Source organism: Impatiens glandulifera, chromosome 4 (assembly GCF_907164915.1).
Source record: "Impatiens glandulifera chromosome 4, dImpGla2.1, whole genome shotgun sequence".
In the NCBI taxonomy this organism is placed as follows: Eukaryota; Viridiplantae; Streptophyta; class Magnoliopsida; order Ericales; family Balsaminaceae; genus Impatiens; species Impatiens glandulifera.
This window is the reverse complement of record NC_061865.1, coordinates 56122329-56140666: the sequence shown is the minus strand read 5'-3', so window position 1 is coordinate 56140666 and position 18338 is coordinate 56122329. Positions and strand designations below refer to the sequence as shown.

Below are 18338 nucleotides of genomic sequence, written 5' to 3'. Positions count from 1 at the left end.
TCATTTATCTTGTTTGTTACTATAGATCGATCTTAAAGTTGTCATACATCTTGCTCTACCCTTATTTATTAGACGTGCATTATATTATTACCGACCTCTTATCCATTACAGCGATATTTTTTTTACCACTGCTTTTACAAATCAACCACCAATCATACAATCCACATCTCATATCGTGACCTCACGCACTTTCACTTATACTTATTATCTCTCGTTAAATCAACCACCAATCTCAATCGACCTTTTATATCATGACCTCACATTTTTTACATGCCTCTTATCACACTTGGCAAACTAACCACCAATATCAATCGATCTCTAGTATCGTGAGCTCACAAATTTTCACATTTCGGTCAATTAAAATTTCATTCATATTATTTTTAACCACTGATATCTTCTTTATTGGTCTCTTATCCCCACAAATCCCACCACACATCTCACGATTTTTACCCTTATCGCGACCTCTTTTACCACTAATCGACCTCTTATCTTGCAACTCACATTTTTTCATATTCCTCTTTATTCACTTGGAAAATCACCCACAAATAAATTTCAATCAACCTTTAATCTCGTGACTTCACACACTTTTACAATTCGATTAATGAACATCTCATTTATATATTTTAACCATTAATATCTTATTTATTAACATCCACTTTTATATTACAACGATCTCTTTTTTTACCCCCACTTCTGTAAATCAACCACCAAATTTCATTCGACATCTTATCTCGTGACCTCACACACTTTCACACACCTCTTATCTTCGTCAAACCAACACCAATCCTTACATGTCTATTTGTTCTTTTGATAAATAACTCACCAATCGACTTCTAATCTCGTGACCTCACACACTTTTACATTTTGTTCAATCAAACGTCTCATTCATATATTTTTAACCACTAATATCTCATTTATTACCAACCTCTTAAATTATTCCCCACTTTCGGAAAACCAACCACCAAATCTCAATCGACATCTCATGTCATTACCTTACACACACTTTTACACACCTCTTATCTCTCGTCAAACCAAATATCAATCTCCCCAGTCGATCTCTCATCTTGTGACTCACACTTTTCATATGTCTCTTTATCCCCTCGACAAACCACCCACAAATCCTAATTTCGACATCTAATCTAGTGACCACACCTCATTTATATATTTTTAGCATTCAATGTCTCCTTTTATTATCTGCTTCTTCTCTCGACAAATCAACCACAAATCCCCACCTCACATCTCATCATATTTACTCTTATCGCGATTTCTTTTACCCCCACTTCATCAAATTAACTACCAATCCCTCAATCGACCACTTTGGTCAATCAACATCTAATTCGTATATTTTTAACCACTAATATCTAATTTGTTAGAAGACCACTTATATTTACCCTCACTTCGGCAAACCAACCACCAAATCCCAATCGACATTTCATCTTCGTGACCACACACACTTTCATACACCTCTTATCCCCTCGGCAAACCTCCACCAATCTTAGTCGACCTCTTGTGACTCACACTTTTTTCATATTCCTCTTTATCCACTCGACAAACCACCCACCAAATCTTAGTCAACCTCTTGTAACTCACACTTTTCATATGTCTCTTTATCCCCTTCGCAAACTATCCACCAAATTAGTCGACCTCTTTTACTCACATTTCAACAAATCAATAATCAATTCCAATAGATCACATACCTCTTATATCTCGTCAAACCGACCACTAATCCCCTAATTGACCATTATCATGTGACTCACACTTTTTCACATGCCTCTTTATCTTGCATATGTCTCTTTACCTCCTCGACAAATAACTCACCAATCTTAGACGACATCTTTTACCCCCACTTCAATAAATCAACAACCAATACCAAATCTCATCAAACCAACCATTAACCCCACAATTGACCATCAACTTGTGACTCACACTTTTTTATATGTCATTTTATCCCCTCGGTTGATAAACCACCCACAATTCGACTTTTATCTCGTGACCTCACACTTTCAAATGCTTAAGAATGCATTTTTAACATTGATCTCTCAAATATTTATAATACTCACTTTTAAATTTGTATCTTTTGGGATTCAAATTCCAGTCTTATTCATGAAATGTGAACACCTTAACCGCTAAATCACTTAAGATTGTTGAAATAATTTTATAATTTTGTGTATGTATACATATTTTGTGTTTAATATTTATAACCAATTAGTTAATTAGTCGACATCTTGTGACTCACCCTTTTTCATATGTCTATTTATCATATTTTCACACGCCTTTTATCCATCAGTAAACCAACCACCATTCACAATCTCAACCGACCTCTCATCTTGTGACTTCACGATCATTTGTTACCCACGTCTTATCCTTTGATAAACCATCCCAATCACACTTTCACATGTCTCATATCCCTAAGAAAATAAATCACCAATCTCATCGACAATTAACCTCGTGACCTCACACTTTGGTCAATCAAATATTTGTTCATATTTTTTAACCACTTTCATTTGTTACTGACCTATTATCCATTAAAAACTACACCCTAATCACACTTGGTTAAAAGGTTGTACTTGTTTTGTTATGTTGCAAATTTAAAACATACATATATCATTTTAATTTTATTTTAACCGTCTCAAGTTTATAGACGGGTCAATCACGATCCGACCCAAGTATCAATTTACTTTCACATATATATCCAAATTAACAAAACTCTCAACCCGACAAACCAAGAAAATTTAAATTAAAACATTATTATATATGCATATATTAGTTAAGTACAACATCACATTTGACACGTGAGAAAGGTACAACCCAACTATGAAGTACATCAACAGATGTTACAAAAATAGGTAAATGTGTTTTAGCTGGTACTCTATTGTTCAGAACGGTTATAGTCTCAATATTCATAAGGTTGGATCGACGCCCGCCTCCCCCAAACTGTACTTGCATCGATCCCTACTATCTAATCTGGAATGGAACTATACCATCTCGAAGACCATCGAATGCCCCTTTCTTTATCCCGGGATTCTAGTAATAGCCCTTGGTTCAATTCTTTCGTTCGTTGTAGTCGCTTTATTAGTTCTCCTCTCTAACTGAAACAACAAACTGTTGAGCCTTGACTAGGGTGATATTCAAAATTGGGAAATTCTTATTGAACTTATATAGATAAAAATGTCATATATTCATCAAATTTGATGTTAAATTTAAAAATAAAGTCTTATTATCTAAATTAGTTCAACAATTGTACTTGTTTTTGTTATGTTATAAATTCGAAACATACATATATTATTTTTTATTTTATTTTTAATTATTTCAAATTTATGTCTGGATCAACCCACGATTCAACCCAAATATTTATTTACTCTTATATATAATCAAATTAATTATAAATCTTACATGTATTTCTTCTTCTTAATACCTCGTACAAGATTCTCCTATCAACATGTGCTATTAAATAATAAAAGAAGATAGTTGGTAGCAATAAATTTTGTAGATTAATACATTTATTAACTAGAAATAATTTAATTTTATATGTCAATATTTGAATATTATAATAAATTGAGAAGATTTTGTTTATATATAAATATTTTAATAAAATAATCAATTTCATAGTATAATTCAAAATATTTCACATCAAATTAAATGTTTCTTTCTACTTTAAAAAATAATCAATGCTGTCAAAACCATTTTTTTTAATTGAATAAAATATAAACAAAGTAAGATATGATCTTCATGTATAATTAATTATCAATATAATGGAAAATATTATATAATAAATAATTTTAAAAAATGACAGCTAAGTTGTATGTCATTATTATTTTTAAATATAATAGACTTTCAGATAATTTATTACTACTAATAATAATTAAATTAACGAGAGTAGATCATTAAACCATTGACCAAATGTATAATTCAATTGGGTTTATTGAAAATCAACTAGGATTAGTTATTCCTCTTATCTTTAATTCAACCAGTTTATATTTCTAATAATTACAAGATGACCCGTTTTTTCAATAATATATTTATTCAATCTCACCTCAAAGTGAAATAAATAATTAAACTTTTAAATATACATAATCAGGGGTGTTCAAGCGGGTTAACCGGTTCCGGTTAAGACCGGTTTTGACTTTTATTTTACAAACCGGTTAACCGGTTGTTAATGGTATCGATTTTATCGATTCTGATTCTACCGGTTTTGGTCGGTTCCGGACGGTTAATCGAGTTTAACTAGGAACCGATAATTCAATTTTTTAAATTAAGTAATAAATTTATGAAATGTTTTTTTAAAAATTATTGTTTACACATTCTTATTATACTATTCTCCATCCTTTCTTGTCTCTATTATAATATATTATATTATTATTAGAATATATTATATTATAATAATATATTTTACTGCTATATTTAGGAATATGTTATAATTTATAATTTTATTGTAACAATATAATTAATTTTATAGCTATTTTGTTACTTTTTATATGTTTCTTAACAAAATTCAAATTCATTATGTCGATTAATCTTTGACCAACTAAGTATAGACAAATATGATTGAATCACCTTTTTAACCGATAGAACGGGAAGTGAAATCGATAAGTTATAATAAAATAAAGGTTATCTGAATAAGTCAGGATATATAATAAGTCAGGATCATATATCACAATCTTCTGGAGAGACAAAAAAAAAAAAAACAAACGAAAACAAGTCAGGAGTGGACCGAATGGTGTTGATTTTCGGAAGAAACATTCATTAGTTTGGGAGCATTTTGAAACCTATATTGACAAAGACGGTGGAGTTCAGAAGGCTAGTTGTTTGCATTGCACTCATGCCTATTATGCATATTCAAGCAAAAATGGCACTACAGGTAATTTAATGTCAATTAATTTATAGTAGACAAATTGATGAGGTTACAAGAAAAATAAAAACTAGTTTACATGCTTGGAAATTTGATCAAACTATAGATAGAAATGCTCTAACTATTTTACAAATAATTTTATATATATTAATAAAATTATTTCAGTTTGTTTTACTATTTCATTTTATTTTTAAAATTTTAAAATTAAAAAGATTTATAGATTATTAAATATTATTTATAATATATCTATTATTTATAAAATAACTAATATAAATTATAAAATATAAAAATGTATAATTAAATTATTATCGGTTTAACGGTTAAACCGGTAGAAAAATAGGTAAATCGAAAACTGAACCTTTTAACTGGTAAAAACCCGATTAATCGGAACCGCTAGAATCGGTTAACTAATAAACCGTTAAAATAAAACCGGTTAACTACCGATTCGATTGGGTTACCGATTTTCCGGTTTTATTTTTATTTTTACGTAATGATATTTTATTTGAATTTAAATACTTAATTTATCCATGTTAATAACTTGTTATAAATAAAATTATATATTACAATAAATAAACTTATTCAATTTTTTAATGTTATTACTTTACAATATATTATGTTTAATAATTATAATTAAAATAATATTTTTTAAATTTCCATATATCTCGTATTTTAAACATTACTTTTTAAAGTTTAAATAGATATAAGATTGTGAAAAAAAAATAACGAAAAACTGGTAATCCAACCGAACGGGTAGTTAACCGATTTCATTTTAACGGTTTATTGGTTACCGGTTCTAACGATTCCGATTAACCGATTTTTTACCGATTAAACGGTTCGGTTTTCGTTTTACCTATTTTCTAACGGTTTAACCGTTAAACCGGTAATAATTTAATTATATATTTTATAATTTGTATTAGTTATTTTTATAAATAATATTTAATAATTTATAAAAAAATTTTATTTTAAAATTTTAAAAACAAACTGAAATGATTTTATTAAAATAAATTAAAAACAAACTAAAATAATTTCATTAAAATATGTAAAATTATTTGTAAAATAGTCAAATTTCCAAGCATGTAAACTAGCTTTTATTTTTCCTATAACCTCATCAATTTGTCTTCTATCGAAAGTTAATTGATTTTGAATTACTTGTAAGTTTTTTTGTTTGAGGATTGTTTGGATATTTAAGAATATGTTGCCTTATAGACGGAGAATTTTTGCTTGAATCTGCATAATAGGCATTAGTGCAATGCAAACACCTAGCCTTCTAAACTCCATAGTCAATATAGGTTTCAAAATGCTCCCAAACTATTGAATGTTTCTTTCAAGAACTAACACTACTCAGTCCACTCCTGATTTGTTTTCGTTTGTTCTCTACCTCTCCAGAAGATTGTAATATATGATCATTTTCCATGTTTTTGTTAAATTCTTCACTTACAATTGGATTCATTTATAATATATTGAAAATACTTAATCATATAATTATAAACACAGATATAATATTTTGCATATTATTATAATGAACACAATTATTCAAATAACCTTTATTTTATTATAATTTACCGATTCTATTTCTCGTTCTATCAGTTGAGAAGGTGATTCAATCATATTCGTTTATACTTGGTTGGTCAAAGATTAATCGACTTTGAATTTTTTCAAGAAACCTATAAAAAGCTAACAAAATAACTATAAAATTTATTATATTGTTACAATAAAATTATATATTATAACATATTCCTAAATATATCAATAAAGTATATTATTATAATATAATATATTCTAATAATAATAATATATTATAATGGAGATAAGAAAAGATGAAGAATAGTATAATAAGAATGTATCAACAATAATTTAAAAATATATATATATTTTATAAATTTATTACTTAATTTAAAAAAATGAATTATCGGTTCTTGGTTAAACTCGGTTAACCGATCGAAACCGACCAAAACCGGTAGAACCAGAACTGATAAAACCGATACCATTAACGGTCGGTTAACCGGTTTGTAAAATAAAAATCAAAATCGGTCTTAACCACCCTAAAATATATAATTGTTAAAAATGTAAATTTTAAAATTGAATAGATAAATGTTAGAGTACACACATTTATCTATTTAATTTTATAATATACATAAAAGAAAGAAGAGATAAAGGTTAGCAATAAATATTATTTTTTTTCTTATAATTTATTTATTCAAATATTTTAAATGATTATTATATATTTATATATGTTTTTTTTAACTAATAAAAAAAATGTTTTAAATTATTATACTTGATTAATTATTTTTATATTAGATTACCAATATTTTTTTATTATAAAAAAATACAATATCCCTAATTGAGTTTGATTAAAATTTATCCAAAAATTGGGCTTAACCGGATCTGCCATCTACAGACTACAGAGTACCATGCCTTTGTTTAAGTTATTTGAAAAAAATCAAATTTGTATTATATAAAATGAATTATTTGAATAAATTGAAAATATTTTTATTTTAGTTTTTTTCTTTTGAAAATGAATTTAATTTTGATAAATGGACCTGAAAATGTAACATAATTTAAAAGTAAAAGATTTTTTATAAAAAAAAAGAGGGGGCCTGAGGGAGAGATAATTTTTTTCCACACACAATGCCTGGCCATTAAGTATGTAGTTTTTAGCTGATTGATAATTATCAAACTGAAATTATTTTTATTTTATACTAAAATGAATTAGATTTAATTTTTATGTGAAAATTTGATGAAAAATATTATTTTGATCTATAGGATGCAAATATGGCAACAGAAAAGTTGGTGAGAATTAAGGATTATTAACTAATAAATTTGAATATTAATCACACAATTCCCTCAAAATCAATTTTAATTTATCATTATAAAATAATTATAATGATACTAATTTGATCTTCCTATCAAATATGAGTTTATTTTCTTGAGTCAGCCTTAGTATATGCCTAATATATTTCCTCTTAATTTACATAGCTGATCAAATTTAAAACTTTAAAGCATTATTTTTTTTTTGGCCAAATTAATTTTGGTATGGTCCAAAACTTTGTTTGTTTATTTTGATTTTTGGATGGTCATTTTTTTTAATAGGAAGCATTAGACGCCACAATTATAACCTGACATTTAATATTTTAAAATTTGACTCTAGTTAATTACTGGATTATTTTAGTGAGTTTTGAATGGTTGTGTTTTTGAATAAATTTTTCTTTAAAATCACTAAACCAACAAAATATCATTTCCAAATTAGGGTAATAAAAAAAACAATAATGCATATTTAACTTATAAAAAGATAATTTAAATTAAGAGCGAGTGAAATTCATTAAATAGTCAAAATCAGATTTATGCTAAAATAATTTATATGTAGTTTATTATTTTTTTAAACAAATTTTAGACTTAACTTTTATTATTTAATAATACTTTTTTTACAAACTAATAAAAATCAATTTATGTGATTTATAAATTTACTTAGACCCGTAATTTAACTTGAAAAAAATAGTAAAAAGATTATGACAGTTTTTGAGCTTTTATTATTATTTAATATATATAAGTGTACTACTAAAAGTGCCCTTGACAAAGTCTTGAAATAGATTTAGGGTTTATAATTTGGAATTTGATGACGGTGAAGAAGAAAGAGGTCGGAATTCTTACCGGAGGGTAGTTGCCCCTCATTCACCGGTGACTTTTCCGATCATCGGAGCCGGTGATTTCAGATCTAAAAATCCATCTTCATTTTCCTTATTCAACGACCCTTATAATCAATTTTTAAATAATGTAAGGTACATCAATTTTTATCTTTTGATGTTTTTACACATCACAAAATAATATTAAATAAATGAATATTAGACTTTATGTTCGTATTGTTATTTAATGGAAAAGCAAAGATCAAAACACATGTAGATAAACTCAATAGACTTATAATCTTAGTACATAATTCTCAGAAAAAAAACATATAGGCAACCGTAAAGGAATATTTGACGAAATGTTATTGGGTTATTATAAAAAATAACATGAAGTTAATTTTTCTAAGATTGACCTTTAATTTGCCACATGCAAAAGACCAATTTACTCCCAAATAAATGTTTTTTCCTTCTTTTAGACCGTTGGGCAGTGGATATCCTTCTCCTCTTCTTTCTCTCTTCTCCTCTCCGACCAACGAAGCCGATCATCTCAGGTGAGAAGGTTGAACTAAGAGGTTGGAATATGTATATTACATCTGCATAATTGCATTTTGTGCAAGCGCAAATGCATTTTGCGTATGCGAAAAAAAAGAAATTGTAAGTGCGTCTGCGCAAATGCAATATTTTTTCCGTAGACGTAGGAGTCGTCTACACAAATACATTAGTCGGGAAAGCAAGAGTCGTCTGCGCAAATACATTAGTCGGGAAAGCAGGAGTCGTCGGGGGCTACAGTTCGACGTAGACGGAAAACAGACATGGGAAAGGGAAGCAGAAGAAGCAGACGTTATATAATATAAGTGTGAATTGTACGTTAATATTTGTTATTTTAGAAATTATTATTGTGGCTATATTAAAATATATGATTTATTATTAGATATATTAGAAATTGGCCACAACTTTTATAATATATATATATATATATATATATATATATATATATATATATATATATATATATATATATATATTAAATTATAGAATGAGCAAACGGTATTGGTATAGACACATTTGTTTCGTCATATCTATATTAAATCCAAAATGTATTCTATCCTTCAAACTATTTTACTAATTTTATTAATTAATACAAATTAAATTAAATATTGTTTGGACAATTTAAATTAAAAAATATTTATTTTAAACGTAAAATTATTCAATAATAATTAATTAATTTATTTTATATTTAGTTACCAAATGAAAAAAGTGAATTAAATATTATATATATGAATTAATATTTATATAAAAAATAGAGTTATAATTTAATTAAAAAAAATTATTTAAAATTTTAATACTGTAAAAACATAAATTTGTAAAAAAAAAAAAAACTTATTTAAGTAATAAAAATTTGGTTAGAGAAGAGAAACGGTAAATAAAAAAAACAAAATATATTTTAATTCAAATTATTTTAGATTAATTAGATTATTTGAATCCAATCGAAATTAAATTAATTCCAAAATAAATTTAGTATTATTTGATCAAATTTCTCAATCTAATCAAAATTTATATTTTGGATTCTAATTGGATTTCGAATGAATCCATCAAATACCCTATATTTATTATTATTAAGAGTGATAAAAGAAAATAAAATTGGGAAGTAACATTTGTAAATAAAAAAATATAAGACTTTGTTCATTCGATTTTTCTAATAACTCAACACACTCAAACATTTTTTCACTTCACTCTCATTACTCAATTAATTACTCAAAATATTAAAATATTTTATATTTTAAATTATTGTTTATTATTATTATATATTAATACACTTTAAATAATTTTATTAAAAATATTTTTACCTATCATTGTTTATTTTCTAGTTTATGTATTATAATGATCCCAATTATGAAGGCCGAAGAATAAGAATAGATAATAGAGATTTTTTATTATTATTATTTTGCAGGCAATCTCTTATTAGGTTAGATATATAAATATATATATACTATTTTAAAATTTGTTAGATTATTTTAATAAATAATTAAAGTTTAATTTATTTTATATTATTAATATTATAATGTATGAAGTGATAGATTAAATATATTATTATTTTATAAATATGATATTGACATCTATGAGGAGACAGGAAGTGTGATGAAAGAAGTCTCTTTCTCTCTCCTGAATGAGGCTAATAATTATAGGAAAGAGGTCGGATTTCTTATCGGAGGGTAGTTGCCCCTCTTTCCCCGGTGACTACTTTCCGGTGGTCATCGGAGCCGATGATTTCAGATCTGAAATTAAACCCATCTTCTTCATCCTCTTCCTCATTCAACAACCCTCTGAGTGTGTGCGTTTCTATCTCTTCAGTCTTCTCCTTCACATATATATATATAAATATATATATGCTGACTGGTGCTGTATCAGTATGCATGCTTGTTCTTGTTTCTTTGACCAACAATATATATATACATACACCTTTCTGCATGTTCAGATCTAAAGAAGAAGAAATCAATAATTTGTATCCTGGCTAGCTGTTAAGTACTATTCATGAGGCAGTGAAGATTGATTCTATGGAGAGAGTTCAGGTGGGTGGAAACTGAGAAGAAGCAACCCGGTTCCTTGGCGGGGCAACCCGATTACCCTTATTATAAGCGGTTGCAGCCATGGTTGGGTAAACAATCTTGCTCTGTTTTCTCCACCATTTTCTAAACCAGATCTGAGCCTCCCTCTCTTTCTCCTTCTCTCTCCTTTTATCAAGTTTAATTATTTTTATATTCTAATTTTTTATTTTTATGTTTATCACATATTCTTTAGAGAGAAGGGGTAGGAAATGAGTTGAATATCATTTTATTAGACTAAAAAATTGAATAAGTGTGAAAGAGAGAAAATTAAGGCTGTAAAGATGAATTGATTAAGGGAGACAACCCGGTTCCTAGGCGGGTTAACCGCCATGGTTGGCCAAACAACCACCACGAGATCTGAGCCTCTAGATCTATCTATTTACAGTACCATTTTTTTTTTCAAATTTTTTTATACTAAGCTATTTTCATTAAATTTTATATGATTAATAATATTATCTATTTTCTTTCATGTTTTATATGATTAATAAATATAATTTTGTATAAAATTTATTAAAAATAAAACTTTAAATTAAATTATTATAACTGAATTTTCTTCAATAAAATTTATAATATAAATAAATCAAATTACATTAATAATAATTAATAAATATAGAGAATAAAATTTTAAATATAAAATTTAATAATATATTTTTTTTATTTTGACTAATTACTTTTTTCTTATATATTTATTTATATATATATTGAATTAATTAATTTATATATTTTTTAATTTTGAAATAATAAGAGAGAATAAATAATATTAATAAAGTTTATAAATATATAAAAAATTAAATATAAAAATTAATTATTGTACAAATAAAATATTATTAATAGTGATTTTTTTAATAAATCAATCTCATTAATAATTATTAGTATATTTGTATTGATCTTACTCATTTTATATATATATATATATATAAATAAATTACAGTGATTTGTTTTTTGGGGTTAGATTTGAGTTTGTATTTTATTTTGTACGATCTAATATTTTTTTTATTTGGATCAAATTTTGTCCCGAATTTTTATAATTCAAATAATATTCTTAACTTTTGTTGGGTTGTTTGATACTTATATTCGCCGAATATTTTGGTGATGTTATTTCATACTAGCCAATTATTTTGGTGATGTTATTTCTAGTCGGTATACATTCCTTTTTTTAGTGTCAAACAATTCCTTTTTTTAGTGTCAAACAAACTGATATTTCATTTGAAAGCCTTATTACATGTGTATCTTTTTGTTTACTAACCCTCTCATAATATTTTTGTAAAGATGTTTTGACACTATATGATTGATTTGTTCAATTTACTTTATTTTTTCACACATCCTTATGAAACTTAAACCCATTATAGAAATTAATATTTTGTTATTAAAATAAAGTTTTAAGATTAAGATTTATATAGATAAATATCCTTATTGAAATATATTTACGATGATATTTAGAGTAGTAATGGAAAAAACAAGTTAAATGATTATTTATAACATCATTTTTTATAATGAAGCATTTGAAAAGTTGAGTTTGAGTTTCTCGCACACTCTTTCTATTTCGTACCTTCTCCCTCTCCATGCCTAACCACAAACTCGATTAAAAAATTTCCAAACCCGACTATTGGATACTGACTAATAGCGAGCATACAGAACTTATTGTCATCCCTATAATTGTAATATTTATTTTAACATTGTCATTACTCTTTTAAATAAAATTGAATTTAGTAAATAATTAAATGATTCTTTTATATATACTTCAAGTTCAGAAAGGAACCGAACTCGAACATATATCTAACATTAGTTTGATTATAAAGACGAGGGTATTAAGGACAAAAGCCAATTAAACATGTTGATATAAATACCCGATTTTAGGTTAAGCTGAGATGGGGAAGAATGAACTCCACTTCTGGATGAGGCTATATGAAGAGGAAAGAGGTCGGAATTCTTTACCGGAGGGTAGTTGCCCCTCTTTCTCCGGTGACTTTTCCGATCATCGGAGCCGATGATTTCAGATCTGAAAACCCCCCTTATTCAACAACCCTCTGGGTGTGTGTGTGTGTCTCTCTCTTTTTCTTCCTTATATCTTCTTCTTCTTCTTCTCTGGGTGTGTGCGATCTAGTTATGCATGCACAGATCGATCGAAGTAAGAAGAAGAAGAAGAAGGAAGTATATTTGGGAAATAAGAAGAAGCTAGCTAGCCATGTTTGAGAAAGGAAGAATGAAAGCATTTTAATAATAATCCAATTATTAGGGTCATTTCGTCAAATTGATCATAAACTAGCCCTTAAAGATGATTGAGGCGATGAAGATGATTTGATTCTCTCTTGGAGTTCATTTGGGTGGAAACTGAGAAGGGGCAACCCGGTTCCTTGGCGGGGCAACCCGGTTGCAGCCATGGTTGGGCAAACAATCTTGTCTGGTTTCCACCTCTTTTCTTACCCAGATCTGAGCCTCCTATTTATCTCAATTTTTTTTTTTAATTTCTTCAAATTTATTTTATTTAACTGTTATTTCTTAGCAAAAATTTAAAACAGAGTTAAAGAAGGCCACCCCTTTTCTCACCGGTGACTTTTTCCGGTCATCGGAGAGATCATCGGAGCGGTGGAGAGAATTTGCGGCCATGGTTGGGTAAACAAATCTAAAAGATCTCTTCATATCTGAGCCTCATCTATAAACCTAGTTTATTTTGTATTTGTATTGATTGTATTTACCTTATTTGTTACTTAATAATTTTAATTAAAAGATATATTTTGGGGGTAATATTACTCAAAATATTAATATTTAATAGAAAATTATTCAAAAAAAAAAAAAATAGTTTATGATTAATGAGAGGATGAAAATATATTATTTTTTATTTCAGATTATTTAAAAACAAGTCTTTGTAACTTTTTCCTTATAAACTTTGGAATTATTTAAATAATATTTAATTTATTTAAAAAATGTTGAATGTTGTTTTAAATAATATTTGTTTTATTTAAAAAAAACTTCATTATTCAAAAATATGTTATTGAATATTTTAAATAAATTCTAATTTTTATAGTTTTTTTGCTCACTATTTATTTATATATGAAAATATTTTTTTGCTCACTATTTATTTCTATGAAATAGAATAAATCAATTATTATTATTTTTTTTTAAATGTCTTGATAATGAATTATAATGATTTTTTAGCGGATGATAAACTAAATTTATTTTAAAATACATCTTAATATATTAATTATCTTAATATAAGAATGAGAAAAGAATCATGGCTACCTTGAAAAATAATAAAGAGTAATTATTATAAATATTAAAATAATTTTTAAACTTATTTACAAAATATAATTATACAATTTTTTTATTATATTTTATAATAAAAATAGAAAATTATACAATTTATCTTTAAATAAATAATTTTATATTTATTTATGATTTATCTTTTATTTATTTATATATATAATAAATTTATTTTAAATAAATAATTTTATATTTATTTATGATTTATCTTTTATTTATTTATATATATAATAAATAACTAATTGTTTATAACTTATAATATATTTTTGTTTTTTTTTTATATTCTTCTTACTCTATTAAAAATCTATATAAATTTAATACTTCTTTATTTTTAATTTTTAATTTTTATATAAATAAAATATATTATATTATATAATAAATTTACTAAAAAACTAAAATAAAAGATAATAAAATTAAAATTAAAATACAATAAATAAATATGTATGTAATGAATTATAATTTTAATAAATAATTTATGAGAATATATAAATAAATTTACTTTATAAAAACTTAATGATGATAAAAAAATTATATATTAAATAAAATATATTTAGATTTTATAATTATAATTAATATTAAATTTATTAAAATAACAAATATATTAAATGATTATAAAACTGTTTAAATAATATTGTAAAAATATTATAACAAATTATATAGAAGAAAGAAAAGGTGCAGAAAAAATATCATTTATTTTTACCTTCTTATTTATTTATAAATTTAATTTTAAAATTTATAAATATAAAAATATATTAAATTATAATTAAAAATATATTATAAAAATGTATCTATAAATATATAAATTTATATTTACAAATAAAAATAACTAAAAAATTATTATAATATTCATTTACATTTTAATTTACAAAATTTATGTTACATAAAAACAATTTATAATTTATTATAAATTACTTATTTTTTAAAATTAATTAAGATCTCTATTAATATATATATATATATATATATATATATATATATATATATATAATAAATTAAAAACAAATAACATAACAAAATATTTTCAATAATATATTATTATATATATACAATAAAAATAACTATATTTTATGAATATATATCTAAAATTAAAAAAATAATACTATAAATTATTAATTTTAATAATATATTGATATCCTATATTTAATATTTTATAGTTTTAATAATAAATATTTGTTATAAATATTTATAAAAAAAATATTTTTAATAAATAATTTATCCTAATAAATAAATAAATGTATTTTGTAATAATATATTGGTATCCTATATTTAATATTTTATAGATTTAATAATAAATATTTGTTATAAATATTTATATAAAAAAATATTTTTAATAAATAATTTATCATAATATATAAATAAATGTATTTTGTAATAATGTATTGTTCTTCATAAATATTTTAAAATATAAGAATATTGTTAAAATAAAAATACAAATTTAGTTATATATATATATAAATTAATTAGTAAATAATATTTAAAACAAAATTATTATATTATATATATATATAATATAAAAACTATTATTTTTATTTTATTAAAATTAAAATTATTTTTATAATATATTATTATATATATTTGTATAAATAAATATAGGTGAAAAAATATTATATATAAATAAAAAGAAAAAGAAAAATTAAAAATATAAATAATATATATATATTAATTTAAATTTAAATTTAAAAATTAATAAGTATATAATATTTAAAACAATATTAATATATTATATATAATATAATATAATATATATTATTTTATGAAAATAATATATATATATATATATTAATTGCTTAGTTTCAGCATGGTTGGACAAATAAATTACAAAAAATTGATTTATGATTAATGAAGAGAAAATTAATGATCCTAATATTTTTTAAATTATTTAAAATCAAGTCATTGTAACTTTTTTTTTGATTGGGATTACTTAAATAATATTTGATTTATTTTAGAAAAGGTTGAATGCTGTTTTAAATAATATTTTGTTTATTTTAAAAATTTTTAATGATTGTGGTTTTGAGATGATGATTTTTTATTTATAAAAATAAAATAATTATATTTTAAAAAATCAGTATTTTAATATATTAGTTTATAAATTAAGTGGTATAATTAATAATTAAGAAAAACAAATGGTTAACCTTCAAAATAAATTATACTATTATTTTAATCCTCAATTAAAAAATTATATATTTACCAAATATTGATTTTTTTATAATTTAAAAATTAATACATTTTCCTACCCTTGATGACAAAAAAATAAAATATCATTGAGATATTGCAACTTTAATAATAATAATAATAATAATAATAATAATAATAATAATAATAATATAGTGGTGTTAATTTAGGTTGTGTGTTCAAGTCAAAAATCTATAACTTATCTTATTTGTTTATTTGCATTTAGGATTGATATTTCTGTCCCTGTGACTTGTGAGACGGCAAAACAATAAAAAAAATATTTAAAATTATTGTTTTGTTCCCTCTATGTGAGGGGAGCAAGAATCCGTAATTTTTATTTGTAATGGATTGAATTTGATTTGATTGATCAACTTAATTTTAATTTAACCTAATTTAACTCGATGTAACTAATATTACACCCAATGAAATTAAATAACAAATACTCTAGTATTAAACTCTACAAAAACAAAATAAGTAAGTGTATAGAAAAAGGTAAACACAAAATTATAATATATATATATATATATATAAATAAACAGGTTAGTAGGGTCTACTTTAGTCATTTCAGATCACTTGATATTTTTTCTTAGGTTAAACATGTCGAACTAATTTCGTCCCGAACCAAAGAATAAAAACCTTAACCTAATTTTTTTTATTCGGTTTGGATCGTATTTTTGTGTCGGGTATGAATTTATCGGGCCCTAATATATTTGGCATTATAATTTTATTATTGATAAAAAAAAAATCATTATTATATATATATAATTATCTAAATGTAATATTTATAGATTTTATTTCAAAGAAATTATAATGACCCAATCCAATTTGTCTATTTCCTTAGCAGTCAACAAATAGAACAAAAATATAGCCCATATAAAGCACATTGCAAATGCAACAACGTTAGTGATAGGTCCAAAGTGATATTCTAAAGCATCAAACATCAAAATTCCTACTCCATTGTTGATGGATCCATCACAACAATATGTACGGCTCACAACAAAGATGCTATATAAAACCCTTTCCCATCTACCATAATTTGACATCACAATTGCTTCATATCATTATTTCAATTTATTTTAATAATTTGAGTGTTTGTTAGAAAGAAATATGGAGATTAAGTCACCCCAATATCTATGGAGCATGACTTATATTCTAGGATTTCTAGTAGTGTTTGTTGCAGGGCAAAGTGCGTCGGATGTAGTGGCTACGTATAACTTGTATAACGCAGCTCAAATCGGATGGGATTTGAACACGGCTAGTGTTTATTGTGCGACATGGGATGCTGACATGCCATTGTCATGGAGAAGTCAATATGGTTGGACCGCGTTTTGTGGGCCTCAAGGGCCTCATGGAGAGGAGGCTTGTGGGCAATGTCTTGAGGTAAATCAATCGAATATGAATAAAACTCTTCAAATAATAGTTGAATAAATTCCTTCTATGCTTAATGAAGTTTTTTTTTTGTTCTTTTGGTAGGTGACAAATGAAGGAACGGGGGCTCAAGTGATTGTAAGGATTGTGGATCAATGTAGCAACGGAGGACTGGATTTGGATTATGACGTTTTTCAAGAACTAGACACTGATGGACAAGGATCCGCTCAAGGCCACCTTACCGTGAGTTATGAATTCGTAGGTTGCTGATTATTACGATGAATGTTGTTTTATTTTTATTCATATATATTTTTTCATCGTATTTGTTTTATCATATTCAATTTCATTTATGTTTTTTTTTTGAGTAAGTTACATCTATTTGATCAATAATAATTTTTAAATATGAAAGCATATATTATATAATTTTGAATTTTTTCAATAAGATTAATAATTTTTCAATGA

The 18338-nt window shown here is 24.7% G+C and overlaps 1 protein-coding gene across 1 annotated transcript; it reads left to right on the top strand.

Annotated features, from left to right (window-relative positions):
* The first annotated feature begins 17615 nt into the window (after window positions 1-17615).
* Window positions 17616-18198, top strand: LOC124935476 (pathogenesis-related protein PR-4-like). Its single transcript, XM_047475908.1, has 2 exons — window positions 17616-17888; window positions 17982-18198. Exons 1-2 carry the CDS (start codon window positions 17616-17618, stop codon window positions 18144-18146), a joined length of 438 nt encoding a protein of 145 aa, XP_047331864.1. The 3' UTR covers window positions 18147-18198.
* The last annotated feature ends 140 nt before the right edge of the window (window positions 18199-18338 follow it).

Excerpts from the sequence above, each read along its gene's own strand:
- LOC124935476 (XM_047475908.1), top strand. The coding sequence starts at position 17,616 with ATGGAGATTAAGTCACCCCAATATCTATGGAGCATGACTTATATTCTA. Across the intron at positions 17,889-17,981 it reads CTTGTGGGCAATGTCTTGAG|GTGACAAATGAAGGAACGGG; the intron begins GTAAATCAATCG and ends TTCTTTTGGTAG.